Source organism: Macaca mulatta, chromosome 15 (genome assembly GCF_049350105.2).
Source record: "Macaca mulatta isolate MMU2019108-1 chromosome 15, T2T-MMU8v2.0, whole genome shotgun sequence".
Taxonomy (NCBI): Eukaryota; Metazoa; Chordata; class Mammalia; order Primates; family Cercopithecidae; genus Macaca; species Macaca mulatta.
In genome coordinates, this window is record NC_133420.1 from 8104077 (window position 1) to 8120900 (window position 16824).

General features: G+C 59.9%; 1 protein-coding gene across 32 annotated transcripts in view; it reads right to left on the minus strand.

The window, feature by feature from the left end:
• RXRA (retinoid X receptor alpha) overlaps positions 1-16824 on the minus strand; it is a 120570-nt gene that overhangs the window by 41658 nt on the left and 62088 nt on the right. The window contains exon 2 of one of the 32 annotated variants that reach the window (XM_077967177.1): positions 1219-1375. The exons of 25 other annotated variants lie outside the window; for them this stretch is intronic. Coding sequence is in view for 3 of the 7 variants with exons in the window: in XM_077967155.1 (XP_077823281.1) it covers positions 10597-10741 (145 nt within the window). In the remaining 4 variants the exon portion in view is untranslated. Of the gene's footprint in view, positions 1-1218; positions 1376-2083; positions 2172-4253; positions 4426-9520; positions 9706-10596; positions 11006-11212; positions 11288-15907; positions 16162-16824 lie in introns of those variants that run through there. 6 more of the 32 variants (XM_077967159.1, XM_077967168.1, XM_077967155.1 and 3 more) reach the window with 6 other exon arrangements.

Genomic DNA, 16824 nt, shown 5'->3' on the forward strand with positions numbered 1-16824 from the left:
GGGAGGAATGGGGCACCTCCCGTGTGGGTGGTGGACTGGACGCTGCTGGGTGGCTTTGCGCCAGGCCTGGGTGTGTGCCAGGAGCAAGAGGGCAGCCCACAGAGGCCACAAGAGAGGCTGAGACCTCCCACACTCCCGCCTTTCATCTCGGATTTCAAAGCCCCGAGCGTGCTTCAGGAGGTGCCCCCCCCCCGCACCCCGGAGGCTGGCACAGCGGAAAGGAGGCTCCTAGGTGGCGAATCCACTGCCCATGGGCCTGAGCAGACCACTGGGAAATGTCAGAGCCCAACCAAGGCAGCACAGACAGCAGCACGTGCCGGGAGCTGGAGGCACTGCTTGCCTGCCCCCACCCTGCCTCCAACGGGCTGGGCACATGGGGCAAGTCACTCTCCCTCTCTGGGCCTCAGCCTTCCCATCTGCAGAATGGCCTCTCAGGCCCTCCGTGCCTTGACCTGCGGCAATCACAGGCACTTCTGAGGAGTCGAGCAGGACCATGAACACACAGAGTGGCTATGACTGAGCCCAAATGCTGCAGGTCAGGGGACACCCCTGGCTGCACCCCTCCACGGCCCCGGGAAGACTTCACCTCCCCGAGCCTCAGAGCAGCCGTGTCCAGGGCACTGGCCCACTCACTGGGTGCCAGGCTAGAGCAAGAGGAAGCCCTGGGCCAGGCCTCTCACGGGCATCTGCCTCCTGTGCACCCTGCGTCCTGGGGGGACATGGCATGAGTTTTAGGATGCCACCACCACCCGGCAGCATCGGGACTGGGGTCAGTCCTGACCCCATCCAAAGCCGGCACTCTTCCTATCGCACACAGCTCTGCTGCCCCCAGCAGCTGTCCAAGGCCAGCTCAGAGGCAGCAGGAACACAGAGGCTCTGCCACCCTGTGCCCACCCCTGCTCGGGAGCATTTGCCCATTCCTATCCAGTAGCCTCAGGCCTGCCCCACACACCCCCTCTCGCTTCCCTTCCAGGAAGGAAAGTGCAAAAAGGAGGCCTGGATGCCAGATTCAGCCAGCATTGCCCTGATTCAGTCAGCACTGCATGGGCCTGGCTGTCACTAGTGCCCCATTGCACTCGGGGACAGACCCCACCAGCAAATGAGCCTTGCCTGACCCACTGGAAACCTTTATCATTCACCATATTGGGAATAAGCCATTTCATTGAACTAAAAATGCAGACTTAAGGCATTCCAGAACCAGATGTTGGTGGCACCTACTGGCAAAGACGGGTACTGCAAACCAGCCTTATTAGTCATTAAACTCCCGGGAGGAGAACAGGCAAGACCCACATGTAGATGTCAAACACGTGCAGCCCAGAAGTCTCCACATCCAGAATCCTCAGGTGCAGAAGGCCAGAGAGAGAACAGCTAGGGACTGACAAGAGAAGGCAGGCAAAAGAGTGTTTCCAAGACAGACAAACACAAAATCAGTTTGCTCACATAAGTCTATGAAATATCTGCATAACCTGATGTTACTGATTCCCGCAACTCTCAGAGAAGCTACCACCACCGGCCTGTGACAGACAGGGAAACTGAGGCATGGAGAAGGTGTGAGATGAGAACCGCCCCAAAGGCACACTCCCAGAAACTTGCAGCTGCCTCTAGGCCAGGCAACCACTACCATGCCCACCAGGGCACTGCAGGGACCCTGGGAATGCCACACGGCTGCCTCATCGCAGCCCTGCCTCACCCACCTTCAGCTGACCCCTGCCAGAGGAAACTTGAGTCAGCTTCTTCCTTTACCAAGCCTCAGTTTCCTCATCTGTGAAATGCAGACAGGCACACCTACTCAGCAGTGAGTTCTGCTCGGTCCCAAGTCCACACAGGCTGAGCCTGGACCCAGTCTGGGCCCTCCTTATCCAGGTCAACCCAGGGAAGCACTATGCTGACTTCAAGGCAGAAGGGACAAGAAAGCACGACTGTGCACAAATCAGCTTTGCAGGCATCTCCACCGGGCAACCCTGGGAGCATCTGGGAGGAGGCCAGGCCATGCAGGGAGCCCAAACTTCAGCACTGCATTCAGAAGCCGGGCCTTGGAGTGGCCCGACCTGAGGCCCCAGGCACCCCTGGGGACGCCGCCCACCTTTCTTCCTGGTCTCTGGGAAGAAGACGGGAATTTTAAGGCCATGGGAGAAGTCACTCCTGGATTCTTTCAGCTTCTCCACCCCACCCCCTGCTCCAGATGTAATCTGGGAAGACTGGGGAGTCAGGGGGACTCTGAATTGGAGGAGGGGACTGGAGGGTTTCTGGGACAGCCTTCCAGGCCACCTCAGGAGCTGAATTATTTAAGCCAGCTGCCCCTGGGCCCCGTTCCCAGCCCTTCCTGTTTACACAGACTCTGTCCACAGCAGACACCTTCCCAGAGCCTGGGTGACAATAGGCTGGGTGTGTTTTCTGGAATCCTCTGGAAAGAGATGCTTTTTGGAGAGGAAGAGAATATTAAAAAAGAAGAGGCAAAAAATGCCTCGACATCCTCTACTCGCAGTGAAGCGCCCCGTGCATGTACGTGCGGGCTCTGTCTCTTCCAGGCCATCTATCCGTCCCCACCCCTGATAAGTGGTGGCTCCCACAGGCGTTATTCTTAAAACATCCTACTTTGGGGCCGGCGTGATGGCTCACACCTGTAATCCCACCACTTTGGGAGGCTGAGGCGGGTGGATCACCAGAGGTCAGGAGTCCGAGACCAGCCTGGCCAACATGGCAAAATCCCGTCTCTACTAAAAATACAAAAATTAGCCAGGCATGGTGGCGCATGCTTGTAATCCCAACTACTTGGGAGGCTGAGGCAGGAGAACAGCTTGAACTTGGGAAGCGGAGGTTGCGGTGAGCCAAGATCACACCATCACACTCCAGCCTGGGCAACGAAAGCAAAATTCCATCTCAAAAAAAAAAAAATCCTACTTTGGACTTGCAGGGGTGCTTGTCACCAGCTGGTCTCCACTGGCTTCCATGACCCTCCAGGCGTACCCCCACAACACAGGGACAGCATCAGACACCCAGACCCAACCTGGGAGCCAGCAGACACACAACCCTCCCCGCTCAAGGGAGTGGCAGAGGGGCCTGAGTCGCAAAACTGAATGGCGGGATCCGGGAACCACAGAACCTGAGCCGCACAGGGCCCCACAATCGCACAGCCTCACACCCCTCCCACCCACCGTGCCCCCTTAAGGACCACAGGCAATCAGTGTGACTCCGAACTCCAAGCAAGGAGGACTCAGGAAGCCCACAGGGACCTCCAGGGCTAAATGGAAGAGAAGAAAGCAGGCCTTGATCCTGGCAGGGGCAGTGCCGAGCAGCCCTACATGGGCCAAGGCGCCTCACACAGCTACTAGATTTTTATCCTGCACAGAGGAAGTGGTGGAGTGATCGCCCCCTTGGCACAAAACTGACTCTAAAGTGCAGATACCTGGAGCTGGGAACAAAAGCCATGTACCAGAGATGAATGCCCTGGAATGCCCAGCACCCAGGGCAGGCACAGAGCAGCTCCCTGGGCCCTCACATGGCAGATCCTGAGTATCGGGGGCTAAGCGGCAGGTTAAGTAACTTGAACTAAGGAATGTTCTTTGTCTTGACTGCTGCCTAGTAATGGCACAGGCTGCTCCCCGAATTGGAGAATTCCCACCACGGGTGTATGCAGGCACCACTCAGGACCCCAAGGACACTCACATCCCAGAGGGTCTGCTGGAAGTGGGACAGGACGTCCCTGTTGACCAAAATTCCTAAGCTGCACAGTTCCCTCCAGAACGCTCACCAGCGCCAGGATGCTTCTGCTGCCTGGACCCCAGAGCAGGAAGCCTGGGGAACCCCCACCAACTCCCTTCCGGCCTCTGCCTGGCAGGCGGGGGAGGCAGAGGAGGTGGCAGGAAATGCCAGCCCGACTGTGGTTGGGGCGGGGGCGAGCCCTCAGGACTCCAGCCCCCTCCTGGGCAGCCAGGGAACCTCCGGCTCTGGGAGAGGGGAACTCAAGTCTCCACATCCCTTTGGAATCTGCAGGGCCAATCGTGGCAGGGTCTGAGCAGGCCACAGGCTGGGACCAAGGGATCAGGCCACCTGTTTAGATGAACAACAGAGGACACGCGGACCATCCAATTCGGGGCCCCAGGAAGCCCAGCGGAGGGAAGGACGGTGTTCCAAATGGGGGAGCGTGTGGTGGGGTCCTGTGGGCTCCCTGGTGGGGCATCCAGGATGGTGCAGAGAGAGGGCAGGGTGCCCGGGACAGGGGAGGAGCTCGGCCTGCAGTTGAGGAAACCTACTGGGAAAACCAGCACCCAGATGACAGCCGGTCCTCAGCCTGCCCGCTCCCGGTCTCTGCAACGTCCGTGCAACCCTGTGCCACCTGCCTGGGGACCCCCCTGGAACTGAAACCCCGTGGCAAGCAGCTAGCGAGCCCTCAGAGCTTCCTGGATCGCCCTCCTCCAGCCCCCACCTCCGGAAGTACTGCTTCCCCCGGCCACCCAGGGGAGGGAGAAGGGCAGCGCTAGCGGGCACTGGGATGAGGACGTGGCAGGGACCACGGCGCGTCAAGGTTTGGGGGAAGCTGAAGGTGGTTAGCGTAGGAGGAAGAGGAAGGAAGTGTCCACAAGCCCCAGAGGGTGAGGGGCCCTGAGGAACCAGGGTGGGGCGGGCAGCCGTGCCCAACATAGGAGGTGCCGGCCATGGTGAGAACGGGTTTCTGCTTACCCTTGGGCCCACAGGACCCACTGCTCCCTGATGGACAGACCCTAGGCAACCCCTTAACCTAGATGAGCCTCAGTTTCCCCTTCCGTAAAATGGACATGCCAACAGCAGGGGCTGTTGAAGATGGGCCCTATGGGCCCTTGGCAGGATGGGCTCTCCACATCTGCTGTGTATCTGTTTCCCGCCACCCCGCAGAGGCAGGCAAACACTCAGGCCTATCACCTCCAGCCCCAGGAGCATGGCCCACTCGTGGCCTCCAGGCCAGGTGTCAGCTTACAGCTCAGGTGGCCCAGGCTGGAATTTCAGCTCTTCTGAGGTTACCCTGCCCTTTCCCCAACCAACACCCCGGCCCCAAATCTCAGCCCCATGTGAGGACAGGCCAGATTGGCCCTCCTGAAGTCAGGAGAGACCCAGGCCTGCCTCCACAGGAGCGTCTGATGGGGGAGCTCCTCGAAGCCAATGTCAAGGGCCCCCATGGGGAGGTCCAGCCCCTCCCTCGGCCAGGCCTATGAAGTCATCCACCTGCAGGAAGCTGGACACGCAGGCCCCTGCTCTGAGCCGGGGTGCCCCAGAACCACCCAGACTCTGAAGGAGAGAGGAGGATGGGGACTGACACACCAAGGCGTCCATCTCCTTCACTGTAGCCCGCACCTGCTCACAAGACCCCCAGGAAGTGGCCCTAAGGACTGCCGGCTCCCGGGTGCCCTGCAGGCCCCCACACAGACCCCTGGCCGGCCTACTCCCTAGCCCTGCCCTACCCAACCTTCCGTGACACACACTGGGATGCCCCAAGGGCCCAGTGAGACAGGCCCTTCCATGATCGGCTCCCCCGGGCTGGCCAGTGGGCCAGGAGGGAAGGGGTGAGAAGGAAGCAGCAGTGGACACAGGAAGCCACGGTGAGGCCAGGCGGGACTCCGCCAAGGGAGGGACAGAGATCTGGGTCTGCCCCAGACACAATGCCACAGTCCTGCCAGCCCCATGGACACGTGGGAGCTGAGAGTGACCAGGATTGCAGAATCAGCACGGACAGGCTCCTGCCAGGACCGAGAGGGGACAGACACTTCCCTGAGAGCCCACAGTGTCCCGGCCTCAGGACCGAGCCCAGCCAGGCCAGGTCGGTCAGGCTCTGGATTCCTGTCCCGCCTCTGCCTCCGTAAGTTTGGTCCCCCAGGTTCCACGTGACCAAGAGACCTTCAAGGACTCTGAATACCAAACCCATCTTTATGATCACCCACCCCTGCACAAACGCGGAGAAAGCAGCATCTTGACTCCCTATCCCCTCACCCAGGAGGAGCCAAACACTGGCCTCTCCCTCCCTGAGCTCCATGGGGCCCCCTGACATTGCCTCCCACCCCTCTGCCCTCCCAGCCCAAGAGGCCCCCATGGCAGGGACCTTGTCCAGTTTCCCCAGTGCAAGATCAGGGACTGGCACAAGGGGAGACTGGGAGACGCAGGGTAGTGAGGGGGCGTGACATTAAGATGAGGGGCCCAGAGGTGCTGCCTGAGGCCTCTGGCCCCTGAGGCATGTAGCATACAAGTGCAGCTGGCCAGGCAGCTCAGTCCGCAGGGGAGACGGATCCAAAGGCAGGGGCAGATCTGCAACCCAGACCTACAAGACCCTGCCAGGGCCCTCCCCCAGAGAACTCCACGAGCTGCCAGGGCATGAGAACGAGGAGTAGTGACCCACAAACCTTGACCTTCCCCAAGCCTCAGTCAGGAGACACCAACCTAACACCCTTCAGTCTTGACTGACCTCAAACTCCCAGGGCACTGGCAGTGGCCCCTCATGGAGACAGGCCCCATCAAGGCCCAAAGGGCCTCAGCAAGAAAACCATTCTTGATTATAAAACTTATAATCTATAAGATTATAAGTCTATAGTCTTTATAATCTATAAAACTATAAGACTCAGCTTAGGGCGATGTCTGTGAAGGCATCCAACAAGTGTGCAATGACACATCTGCACTGTCACTGCCATCAACATCACTGTTGCCACCAACATCATCACCGTCATCATCACCGCCACCATCACTACGATCGCCATCACCATCATCACCATCATCACCATCACCACTGCCATCATCACCAACATTAACATCACCATCATCACCAGCATCAACATCAACACCATCATCATCACCATCAATACTAACATCACCATCATCACCATCACCAACATTAATATCACCACCATCACCACCACCATATACATCACCACCATCACTACCATCACCACTACTATCATCACCAACACACATTAACATCACCATCATCACCAGCATCAACATCAACACCATCATCACCAACATCACTGTCGTCATCACCACCATTACCACCACCACCATCACTGTAGTTACCATGACCATCATCAACACCATCATCACCAACAACATCACTGTCATCATCATCACCACCATTACCACCACCACCATCACTATAGTTACCATGACCATCATCAACATCAACACCATCATCATCACCAACATCACTATCATCATCACCACCATTACCACCACCATCACTATAGTTACCATGACCATCATCAACATCAACACCATCACTGCCACCAACATCACCATCACCACCATCATCATTACAGTCACCATAATCACCACCATCAACATCAACACCATCATCACCATCAATACTAACATCACCATCATCACCACCATCACCAATATCACCACCATTGTTACCACCACCATATACATCACCACCATCACCATCATTGCATCATTGCCACCATCACCACTACCATCATACCATGATGACCATCAACATTAACATCACCATCACCACCACCACCACCATCATTACCTCCATGACTACCATCAACATCACCATCATCACCATCATCACCATCACCACCATCACCAACATCACCATCATCACCATCACCAACATCACCAACATCAACACCATCATTACATCATCATCACCACCATCATCACCATCATTACCACCATGACTACCATCATCATCACCATCACCACCACCATCACCAACATCACCACTATCACCACCACCACCACCACCACCATCAACACCATCATTACATCATCATCATCACCACCATCATCACCATCACTATCAGCTAAGCAAACCCTTGCTCTGCTCCACTGTGCAGATGGCAAGCTGAAGCCCAGACAGAGAGGTTGACAAGTTTTGTCACAAGGAGCAAGGGGATGGTGTTTTGGGTCCTCTTGGCCATAGTGAGCAAGTTGAGGACTGACCAGGGGCAGAAGGAAGAACAAGAAGTGGTGCTCAGGCTGACTGTCACCCTTGCACAGCCCATTCATACAGCCCAGGGGCGCTGAGGTTAGACCTGGTGGTGGCAGGTACAGCTGCAGCCCAGCCACGGTGAGGGAAGTGGGAAGCATACCCAGGAGGAAGAGGGTGGTCAGGAGGGGGCTCCCCATGAGTAGTCAGCGCCTGCACCGAGGAAGCATTCGAGACAGAGCTGAGAGATGAAGACACCTGCTAACTGGAGCATGAGGGCCAGGGTCTTTGCAGGAACCCCACCCTGCCATGCCTACTCCCCCGAGAAGCCCACCATGGGAGCTGAGGCCACAGGCCCAACCACCACGCCCAGCTGCATTCACCTACATTCAAAAGTGGCACGAGCCACCTTTCCCAAGTCTTGCAGCTGTTGCTGCGATCACCCACCAGGCTAGCGGGGCTGCCAGATGCCCATGGTGGCCACTGTCCAGGGATGCCCCAGGCGCTAAGGGGCACACTTAATCTGGGGCCAGGCTGCCTGAAACACCATGGTTCAGAAGAAACAGCCCCAGAGCTGCATCCCCTCCCAAATTCTTCACAGCTTAGAGGCAGATGGGGATGAGGGGGGCACACCTAGGCCGGGCAGCTGGGAGGTGCAGGCCAAACCCTTGCCAGACTCCTGGTCCTCTGTGACCGAGCCTTCTGGTTGTGTCATGCCCCCTTCACCACCCTGTGTGTGCCCCAGTGCTACAGGGAGGAGAGCGCCCAGGCCGCTCATGGCTTCAGGCTGACGGCAGAGCTGGCTGCACCCCTCCCTGCCCGGCTCACCCTGTACTTGGTGCAGTTGCCCCAGATGCTGGCTCAGGAAATGCCAATTGCCTACTGTCACTTCCCGCTTCCCCATGACTCCAGGGCTTCCCAGGGCAAGGCAGGTTTTTTCTTTTTTTTTTAGGAGAAGCCAAGTGACCACCTGCAGAACTGACTCCTAACAGGGACAAGCAGGCAGGGTCTGTCCCCAGAGGGCTGAGAGGCTGGCAATGACTGGCCAGTAGCTGTGGGACTCAGAGCCCCATGCCAGAGTGCCTGCCCAGGGCCGGGCTCCCAATGCAGCTGCTACTCCTGCACCCACCCGACAGGCACAAACCTCAAGGGATGCCCATCCCCAAGGTGCAGCCCGCATGGCCAGAATGAAGTCCTGAACCCAGGGGCCAGGACCAGGGACCCCAAATCTGAGGCTGGCCCTTTTAGGAGAGCTACAGGGCATCTGATTTTACCCGGAAGCACCCACAGCCCCCCAGCCTAAAGATGGCTGGGGTAAGCGAGAATTCATGTAGCCTCATTAACGGGGTCACCCGCCCATCCCAGGGACCTAGAAGTCAGGAGCGCTTGGACCAGCCAGCGCCAAGGAGGAAGCCAGAGGAGTGCCGTGATGGAAATCGCCCAGCTCCAGGGCCAGGCCTGTCCAGCCACTCTCACTCCACTGGTTCCCAAAAAGGAGCTCCTGCTGTGGGGGTGCAGGGAGGAGGCGGGCTCAGGGCCACCCACCTAGAAAGATGCCAAGAGGCCCTGAAAGAGTCCTGAGAGCTGCTTTCCAGCCACAAAGCTGGAGACACTCAGCAAGCTGACCTGTGCCCCTGCACGGCCATTCCCCGCGAGGCATGGTGAGAGGACCACCCGACTGCCGTCCGGGGCACACGCTAGGAGGGTGGGAGTCAAGCCCCAGTCCTGGCAGAGTCCCCATGGGAGGAAGCGGAGTCACGGAAAGGGCATGATCAAAGGCGTGGGGCCACCAGGAAGCTGGGAGCCCCAATCGCCTGTGTGTGACGTCCTTCCCACCCTCCCCCACTGCAAAATGGAGGCTCTGACACCGGGGCCTGCCCTGCCCACTGCACCAAGCCGGGTGACTCTCACGGCCCCCTGCAAACACACAGACTCCCTCAGGTGATAGAGGAGCTGCTGTAGGCCACAGCTCCCACAGCTCAAACACCTACTGCAAGTGCACGCCAGGCCGACATTTCATTACACAGCTCACAGAAGTGTGACAACGGGGAGAAGCATCTGCACCTGTCCTGCAGGGGAGGAACTGGGGCTCAAGGAGACAAGATGCTTCCAAGCCCAGAACAAGAGCTGCCGGGCCAAGGCCTGGAGCTCTGGCCTTCTGAAGCCTCAGTCCACCCCTTGGCCACCCCTCGACCACCAGGGTGGCCAGACACAGCAGACGCCCATGAGCCCTGAGAGTTCCAGCAATGACGCCCACCTTGGAGGACAGGCACCAGCCCGGGGACTTGGCAGGACGCTCACCTCTCCGGAGCCAGGCAGGGGCTCCTGGGCACCGCAGCCTCCCTTCCAGGCCGTACCCCTGAACTGTCTCTGGCACCTCCACAGGGCCAGACCTTCGAGGAGGGTGAGTGGGAAGCAGGGGAATTCCTGGAGAAACCCCGCCTGCCCCACAGCCCGCCTGTGCGGCGAGGGGGCCCCCAGCCTGTGGGCTCCTCGGGGTAGTTTCCCTTCAACAGGAAAATAAATGATTCTTGTTTCATTTTGAGCCATGTGTCTCTTGGTGGCTCAGAGGCCCCACCACCACCGCCAGCAGCTCTGTCGTGGAACGGCCGGGCTTTCCACCCTCAGGGCGGCTCTCCTCTCCACTCTCATGTGCACGGCCACTTGGCTCAGAAACACACCTGCAGACCCTCAGGTCCCACCTGTGGTGGAGCGTGGCCAGCTCCACGCTGGAGGCCGACACGATGGTTCCGTCGGGGACTCTGGAAAGATCAGGGCAGAGGACGCTCCCCCAGGCAGGAACTCCCCCAGGCCGGCCTCTCTGGGGGATGTCCCTGGTCCTCCCATGGCCGATGGAGCAGCACCACTTGCAGATATGGTTAGAGCAGGCAGGGCACAGCCGCTGGGGCCGTGCGATGGACAGAGTCCGGGCAGGGAGTCCCCGAAGGACACAGCACCTGCTCAGCACCCAAGGCTGGCATGGGGGCCCTCTCCGGCTGGTCCCGACCTTCCAAGAACCCCCTCCACACCCAGGCCCACCCTAGCACGCTGCGTCCTCCCCACAGAAGAGGCTTGCCACCCACACACCCTAGCCGGGTGCCTGTCATGTGCAGGGGCCCAACTGGCGGGGCATCTGCAGACTGGGGACAGGGCCTCACCCATGAGACAGACCGAGAATAGGACGTCAGCCCACTGAGCAGGACTTCCCCCATCACAGCCCTGGCATGGGCGCCCTCCCTGCCTCTGCCACCCCCAGGGCCAGGGCTATGGTGGAGCTCACCCGCACCAGCCCAGAGGCTCAACTGCACCCAGACTTGCCTCTTCCAAGCTCAGCCTCGGCGCGTCCCTCCTGCCCCACAGAAACTTGCTGAGGGCCCGGGTCAGGCTCGTCACCACTCTGGGCGAGACAAACCAGCCCGTGGCCACAGACGCCACAGGTTGAGCCTCAGAAACCTCCCTCCTGGCTGCCGTGCCTGCTGTGAAGGGCCTGGCCCCCCACCCACTGTCCCAGGCTAGGGGCTTTGGACCTTGGGAGTGTAATGGGGAGCCCTGGGAACTTCTGGCAGTGACAGAGTGGACATCCTGACAAGTGACCCACGGAGGGGACGGCAATGGAGAGGAGGGTGTGCTGAGCTGGCTTTAGCCTGGCCTGGGCTAGGTCTGAACTTGGCCACTGCTAGGGGGGCCCGGGCCCCTACCCACTGTGTGCCAGACTCCCCCTCCCCTTCCCTTAAGCCCAGGGAGAGGGGAGTGGGCTCCACCCTGCACCAAGGAGATGCCGACCCAGGAGGCTGAGAGGAAATCCTGCCAGGGAATCCAGGCAAGTGCAGGCCCCGGCCCTCTGTCCCCAGGACGGCCACTCCCATCCTCACCAAGGCTCTGACCCAAGGCCTCACTGTGTCCCTTTCCCAATCACACCAATCGGCACGTATCAGGGTACTGTGGCAGCAGGAGGGGACGAGCTGCTGGGCTCAGTGTCTTCTCTTTTCTCCCAAGCACCTGCCTCGCTTGGGCTGTCTGGGGTGATGGTGAAGGCGCGTTCCCAGCCTGACTCTGGGAGCCCAAGGTGTTTTGAAAGCCCCAGCCTCTTGCTGCAGAGAACTCCAATTTCTGTTTCGGAGGTGACACTGGGGAGTTTGAATTCAGATCCCTTCGACAACTCTTCCTGGAGGGCAGGAAGCGCTCATAGGACTCGTATCTCTGCGCCCCGTGGTGACCACAGACAGGCCGCTTCAGCCCTTGGCTTTGGTGTACTCATCTGTAAAGTGGGCGCAGAAAGAATTTTCTGCGCAGAAATTTCTGCGGACGTGAGGGTGAACAGGTGGCAGGCAGCGTCTCTGCTCCTCAGCGCCCAGCCCCAAGAACCCGAGACGGGGCTGCAGCCAGCGTGCACAGCAACTCCGAGCCTAGCCAGCAGCCCCCAGGGGCCTCGGCAGGAAGGGGAGGGAGGGACAGGCCGGCGGCAGCTATGGAGTCTCTCTCCAGACTCCGGGTGACCCCATCCACAGGGCGTCTCTCACAGGAATGTCCACCAGCCCCTGCACAGGCAAAGTCAGGCATGGCCAAGTCCAGACCTAGCCCAGGCCAGGCTAAGGCCAGCTCAGCACACCCTCTCAACCACTGTCCCCTCCACTGGTCACCTGGCAGAATGTCCACTCTGTCACCACCAGAACTTCCCAGGGCTCCCTATTACACCCCCAAAATCCAAAGCCCCAGGCCTAGGACAGAGGCACCCAAGCCCTGGCCCCCCTAGCCCTCTGGGGCTAGCCCTCTGCTGTCCCAGGGCTCCCCATTACACCCCCAAAGTCCAAAGCCCCCGGCCCGGGACAGAGGCACCCAAGCCCTGGCCCCCTAACCCCCTGGGGCCGGCCCTCTGCTGTCCCTGTCCAGCACCCTTCCCAGCCTGCTTGGCCTCACCAACCTCCACTTCTCTGAATCCCACGAGCAACCCCCAGGCGGTGACCAAAGCCAGCGTCCACGTGTGCGGGGAACCCAACAAAACTGCATTTCCACGATTTTCTCCCCTCCTGACAAATCCGGGAAAACAGGTTCCGTGCAATGGGAACGACGTGCACTCTGCGCCATCCAGAGGGGCAGGGGACGGGAGCGACAGGACGGGCCACGTGGCGGACATGACTCTCCAAGGAGGACCCAGGAGACCAAATCCCTCCTTGGAGGACCAGAGCTTGGCAGGGAGGTGAGAAGACCCAGCTTAGGGGATGAGGTAGAGAAGACACAGGCCTGAGGCCACCCTGCCTCCTCAGCAGGTCACCGGGTACTCAGCCCTTTGGGGCATCCAGCAGGAAGAAGGGGAGCCAGAAATGTGCCTTCCAGGGCTTCTGATCCCCATACAGTCCGTCCAGCAGCAGCCCCCGCCAAGCAGGGAGGGGCTCCATCCCTCCAGAGAACGCACAGCCTCCAGACACCCGGAAACCCTCAGCATCTGCCCCAGGGCACCCGGCTGTCACCTGGCTCATGAGGAGGAGGGGGCAGAGGAAGGACAGTGGAGGATGACTCCCCTCCTCACCCAGGTGCAGGAAGACCAGGGAAAGGGGCCGGGAGAGCCCGATGCGCCCAGAATGGCGGCCACCAACTCCAGAAGCTAAAACCTCCCCACACCTGACTCACAGGAGAGGCTCTTACTCAGGGCCTTTCACTCAGCTTCACACACAACACTAAGCTGATGCTTTAGATGACTCCCCAGAGGATAAGCAGTCAGACAGAGGTAACCGTGGGAGAAAGAACCACCACCACGAGGCCATGGGGAAAGGTGTGCGAATCAAAGTCCAGCAGCCAAAACTACAACAGACCCTGGGTCCCACTCCTGCACCCGACCGGAACAACATCCCAAGTCATCCCCAGGAGAGACAGTAAATGTGCTTCGGGAGATGCTGAGAGTGCCTGGCCCAGCCACCAGATGCCTGTAGTGACCCCAACACATGTCCCTGTGCACGCAAGTGCGCGCGCACACACACACACACACACACACACACACACTGCTTCTAGCTGAGAGCACCGAAGACATGCCCAGCCCTGAGTGAGGTGCACACGGTCTAACAGCCTAGGACCCCTGAGCGAGGTGCACACGGTCTAACAGCCTAGGACCCCTGAGCGAGGTGCACACGGTCTAACAGCCTAGGACCCCTGAGCGAGGTGCACACAGTCTAACAGTCTAGGACCCCTGAGCGAGGTGCACACAGTCTAACAGCCTAGGACATTTTCTGCAGAAAAGTAACTTAATACAAATTCAAACCTCCTGTCACATCAAGAAAGCTGACCCAGAAAATTCTTCCTGCGCCCACTTTACAGATGAGTACACCAAAGCCAAGGGCTGAAGCGGCCTGTCTGTGGTCACCACGGGGCGCAGAGATAAGAGTCCTATGAGCGCTTCCTGCCCTCCAGGAAGAGTTGTCGAAGGGATCTGAATTCAAACTCCCCCATGTCACCTCCAAAACAGAAATCGGAGTTCTCTGCTGCAAGAGGCTGGGGCTTTCAAAACACCTTGGGCTCCCAGAGTCAGGCTGGGAACGCGCCTTCACCATCACCCCAGACAGCCCAAGCGAGGCAGGTGCTTGGAGGAAAAGGCGAGACGCTGAGCCCAGAGACGCCCAGGACGGGCTCATGGTCACCAGCAAGTCAGGGCTGGCACCGCGACGAGTGTGCGGGGAAGGCAGACCGCGCACCTGCTGCTTAGTGACAGCACAAAATGAGGGAAATGCTCATGGACGGCTCCGTAAGGCAGGTGGCCCTGGTCAAGGATGGCGTGGTCCCCAGGTGCACTGTGTTCTATTTCAGGTGTCAGCTCCAAAACCAAGTGGCTCCTAGAGACGGCCCGGCACAGCCTCACCTGGCATCCATCAATGCCCATGCAGTGCTGAGGAAGGCTGGGCTAAATATTTATAAATTGCGAAAGGACTTTTCAAAGGCCTGGGGAAATCGAGATGGTCCAGGCTTGCACCCTGGCCAGACCGATCCGGTCTGAGTCCCTCCCCGAGGTTCCCGGTGGTCTTGGGAAAGTTCCTCCACGGCACTGAGCCCGTCTTTCTGTACCGTGGGCGCCGAGAGCGCGTCCTTCTAGGGACGTCTGTGAAGACACATGAGCACTCCACATGGGCCCTGGCACTCTGTGCATGCCAATTAACAGACCTCCTTGCCATGAAAAAGAAACAGGACGTGAGCCAGGGCCGGGCAGGGCCGAGCAGCCGGGAGCCGGCTCTGGCCTCCATCAGCAGGATGGGTGTGGGGACCCTCCGACTCAGCCCCCTCACTCCCTGCAGAGAAGGGCTGCCCCTACTTCTCCCCTCTCACCCACCCCACACCGAAGCCACAGCAGCGGCCCAGGGCAGGCGGAGGCTGACCATTTACCCCCAGTCTGGTCGCTTAACCTCCCTGCTGCTCTCTGGCACAGTGTCCCAATGTGCTGGGCTCAGGAGAACAGAGTCAGGTCCACTGCATCCCTCCGGCTACACAAGTCCCTGCCACCACCCAGCCTCAGTTTCCTCATCTTTAAAATGGGAGTGGGGCAGACCCCAAGGGGTCCTCCACAGAGCCTCAAGGTAAGGAGAGGGAGGAGAACCACCCACGCTCTCACCCTTGCCCAGAGCCCAGAGTCCGGGTCCTTCCTCTGGAACAAAGTGGCCTGAAAGGAGTCCTCAGGCCCAGACACCCAGGGGTGACCAGAGAACTCAGTGGTCCTGGCCTCGGGCTGCAGGACAGGGCCAGCCTCAGTTTGCTCATCTGTTGCTGACAGCGGCAGCCTGGGAGAATCAGAATGCTCCCCAGACACCCTCAGCACAGCCACGTACGGAGCAGCTGTGACCAGGCCACAGGCATAGTCCATGGAGCGGGGTGTCCCAGACCTGGCCCCCACACCTCCCCAGGCTCTCCCCACCTGGGGTCCCCAGATCCTCTCCCCGACAGCCCCAGCAGACCTGCCATGAGTCCCACACTCCCAAGGCAAGACACAGGCACCCTCCCAGGCCACATGGAGTGGCCACCAAACCTGGCCCTCACCTGCCAGCCACCTGCGGTCCCGCGCCCGCCAGGCCAGGCCACTGCCCGAGAGAGAGGCGAGAAGGTGCAGCCTCATGGCGAGAGCAGGTGACAGGTCCCCCCACAGGGGCGGCCCCATCGGCCACCGGCCGGGGGGCTCAGGGTCCCACAGCCTCGGGCGATGCAGTGCGGCGGCTGGGTGGGCAGGAAGGGGCCTGAGGGAGGTGGCTGAGCAGAGCTGGAGTCTCTTCCAGGCAGCCTGGAGCTGGTTGCGAGCAAGTGGTGCTCATGCTGGCCTGGCAGCCCAGTTCCCCTTTCCCAGAGCCGCCCGGTCCCCCACCCTCAACCAGACACCTGTGACCACAGGCGGCTGCCATTGGCCAAAACCAAGAGCTTCTTGGAAGAGGACAAGGACCCCGGCCTCATTTCCTCAATCCGAGACACAATCGTCACGCCCGCAGCTGGTGCAGCAGATGGTCTGCCACCCTGCAGGGGCTGGGGCAGGACAAGGGCAAGGCCCGGACGTTGGGCAGCCCCAAGTTCAAATCCGGCTCCACCAAGCCAGCTGCCCACTGCAGGCAGATCAGGTGACCTGGCTGAGCCCATTCCCCATCTGCGTGCTGGGGTGCACGGTGCCAGCCAGCATGCAGGAGTGCTGGATAACCGGACACAGGGTGCCTGCACTTGTCCTGGCCCGGAGTGGTGGCCTGAAAGAAGCCCAGGCAATGTTTGGGGGCCACCACCGCTCGCCCAGGCCCTCATGTCCCCACCATGACATCCCCACCTGCTCCCAGCAAGGGCCACACTGAGCAGGGAGCCCCGGAGAGGCCAGCACACGGGTCCTGGGGGGTGTCCTGTGGGGGGCGTGGGGGACGCAGAGGCCTGAGTCCAGGAAACAGGCCAGGAGTCAGGCCTGGCAGGGCAGGGGCCGGAATGGA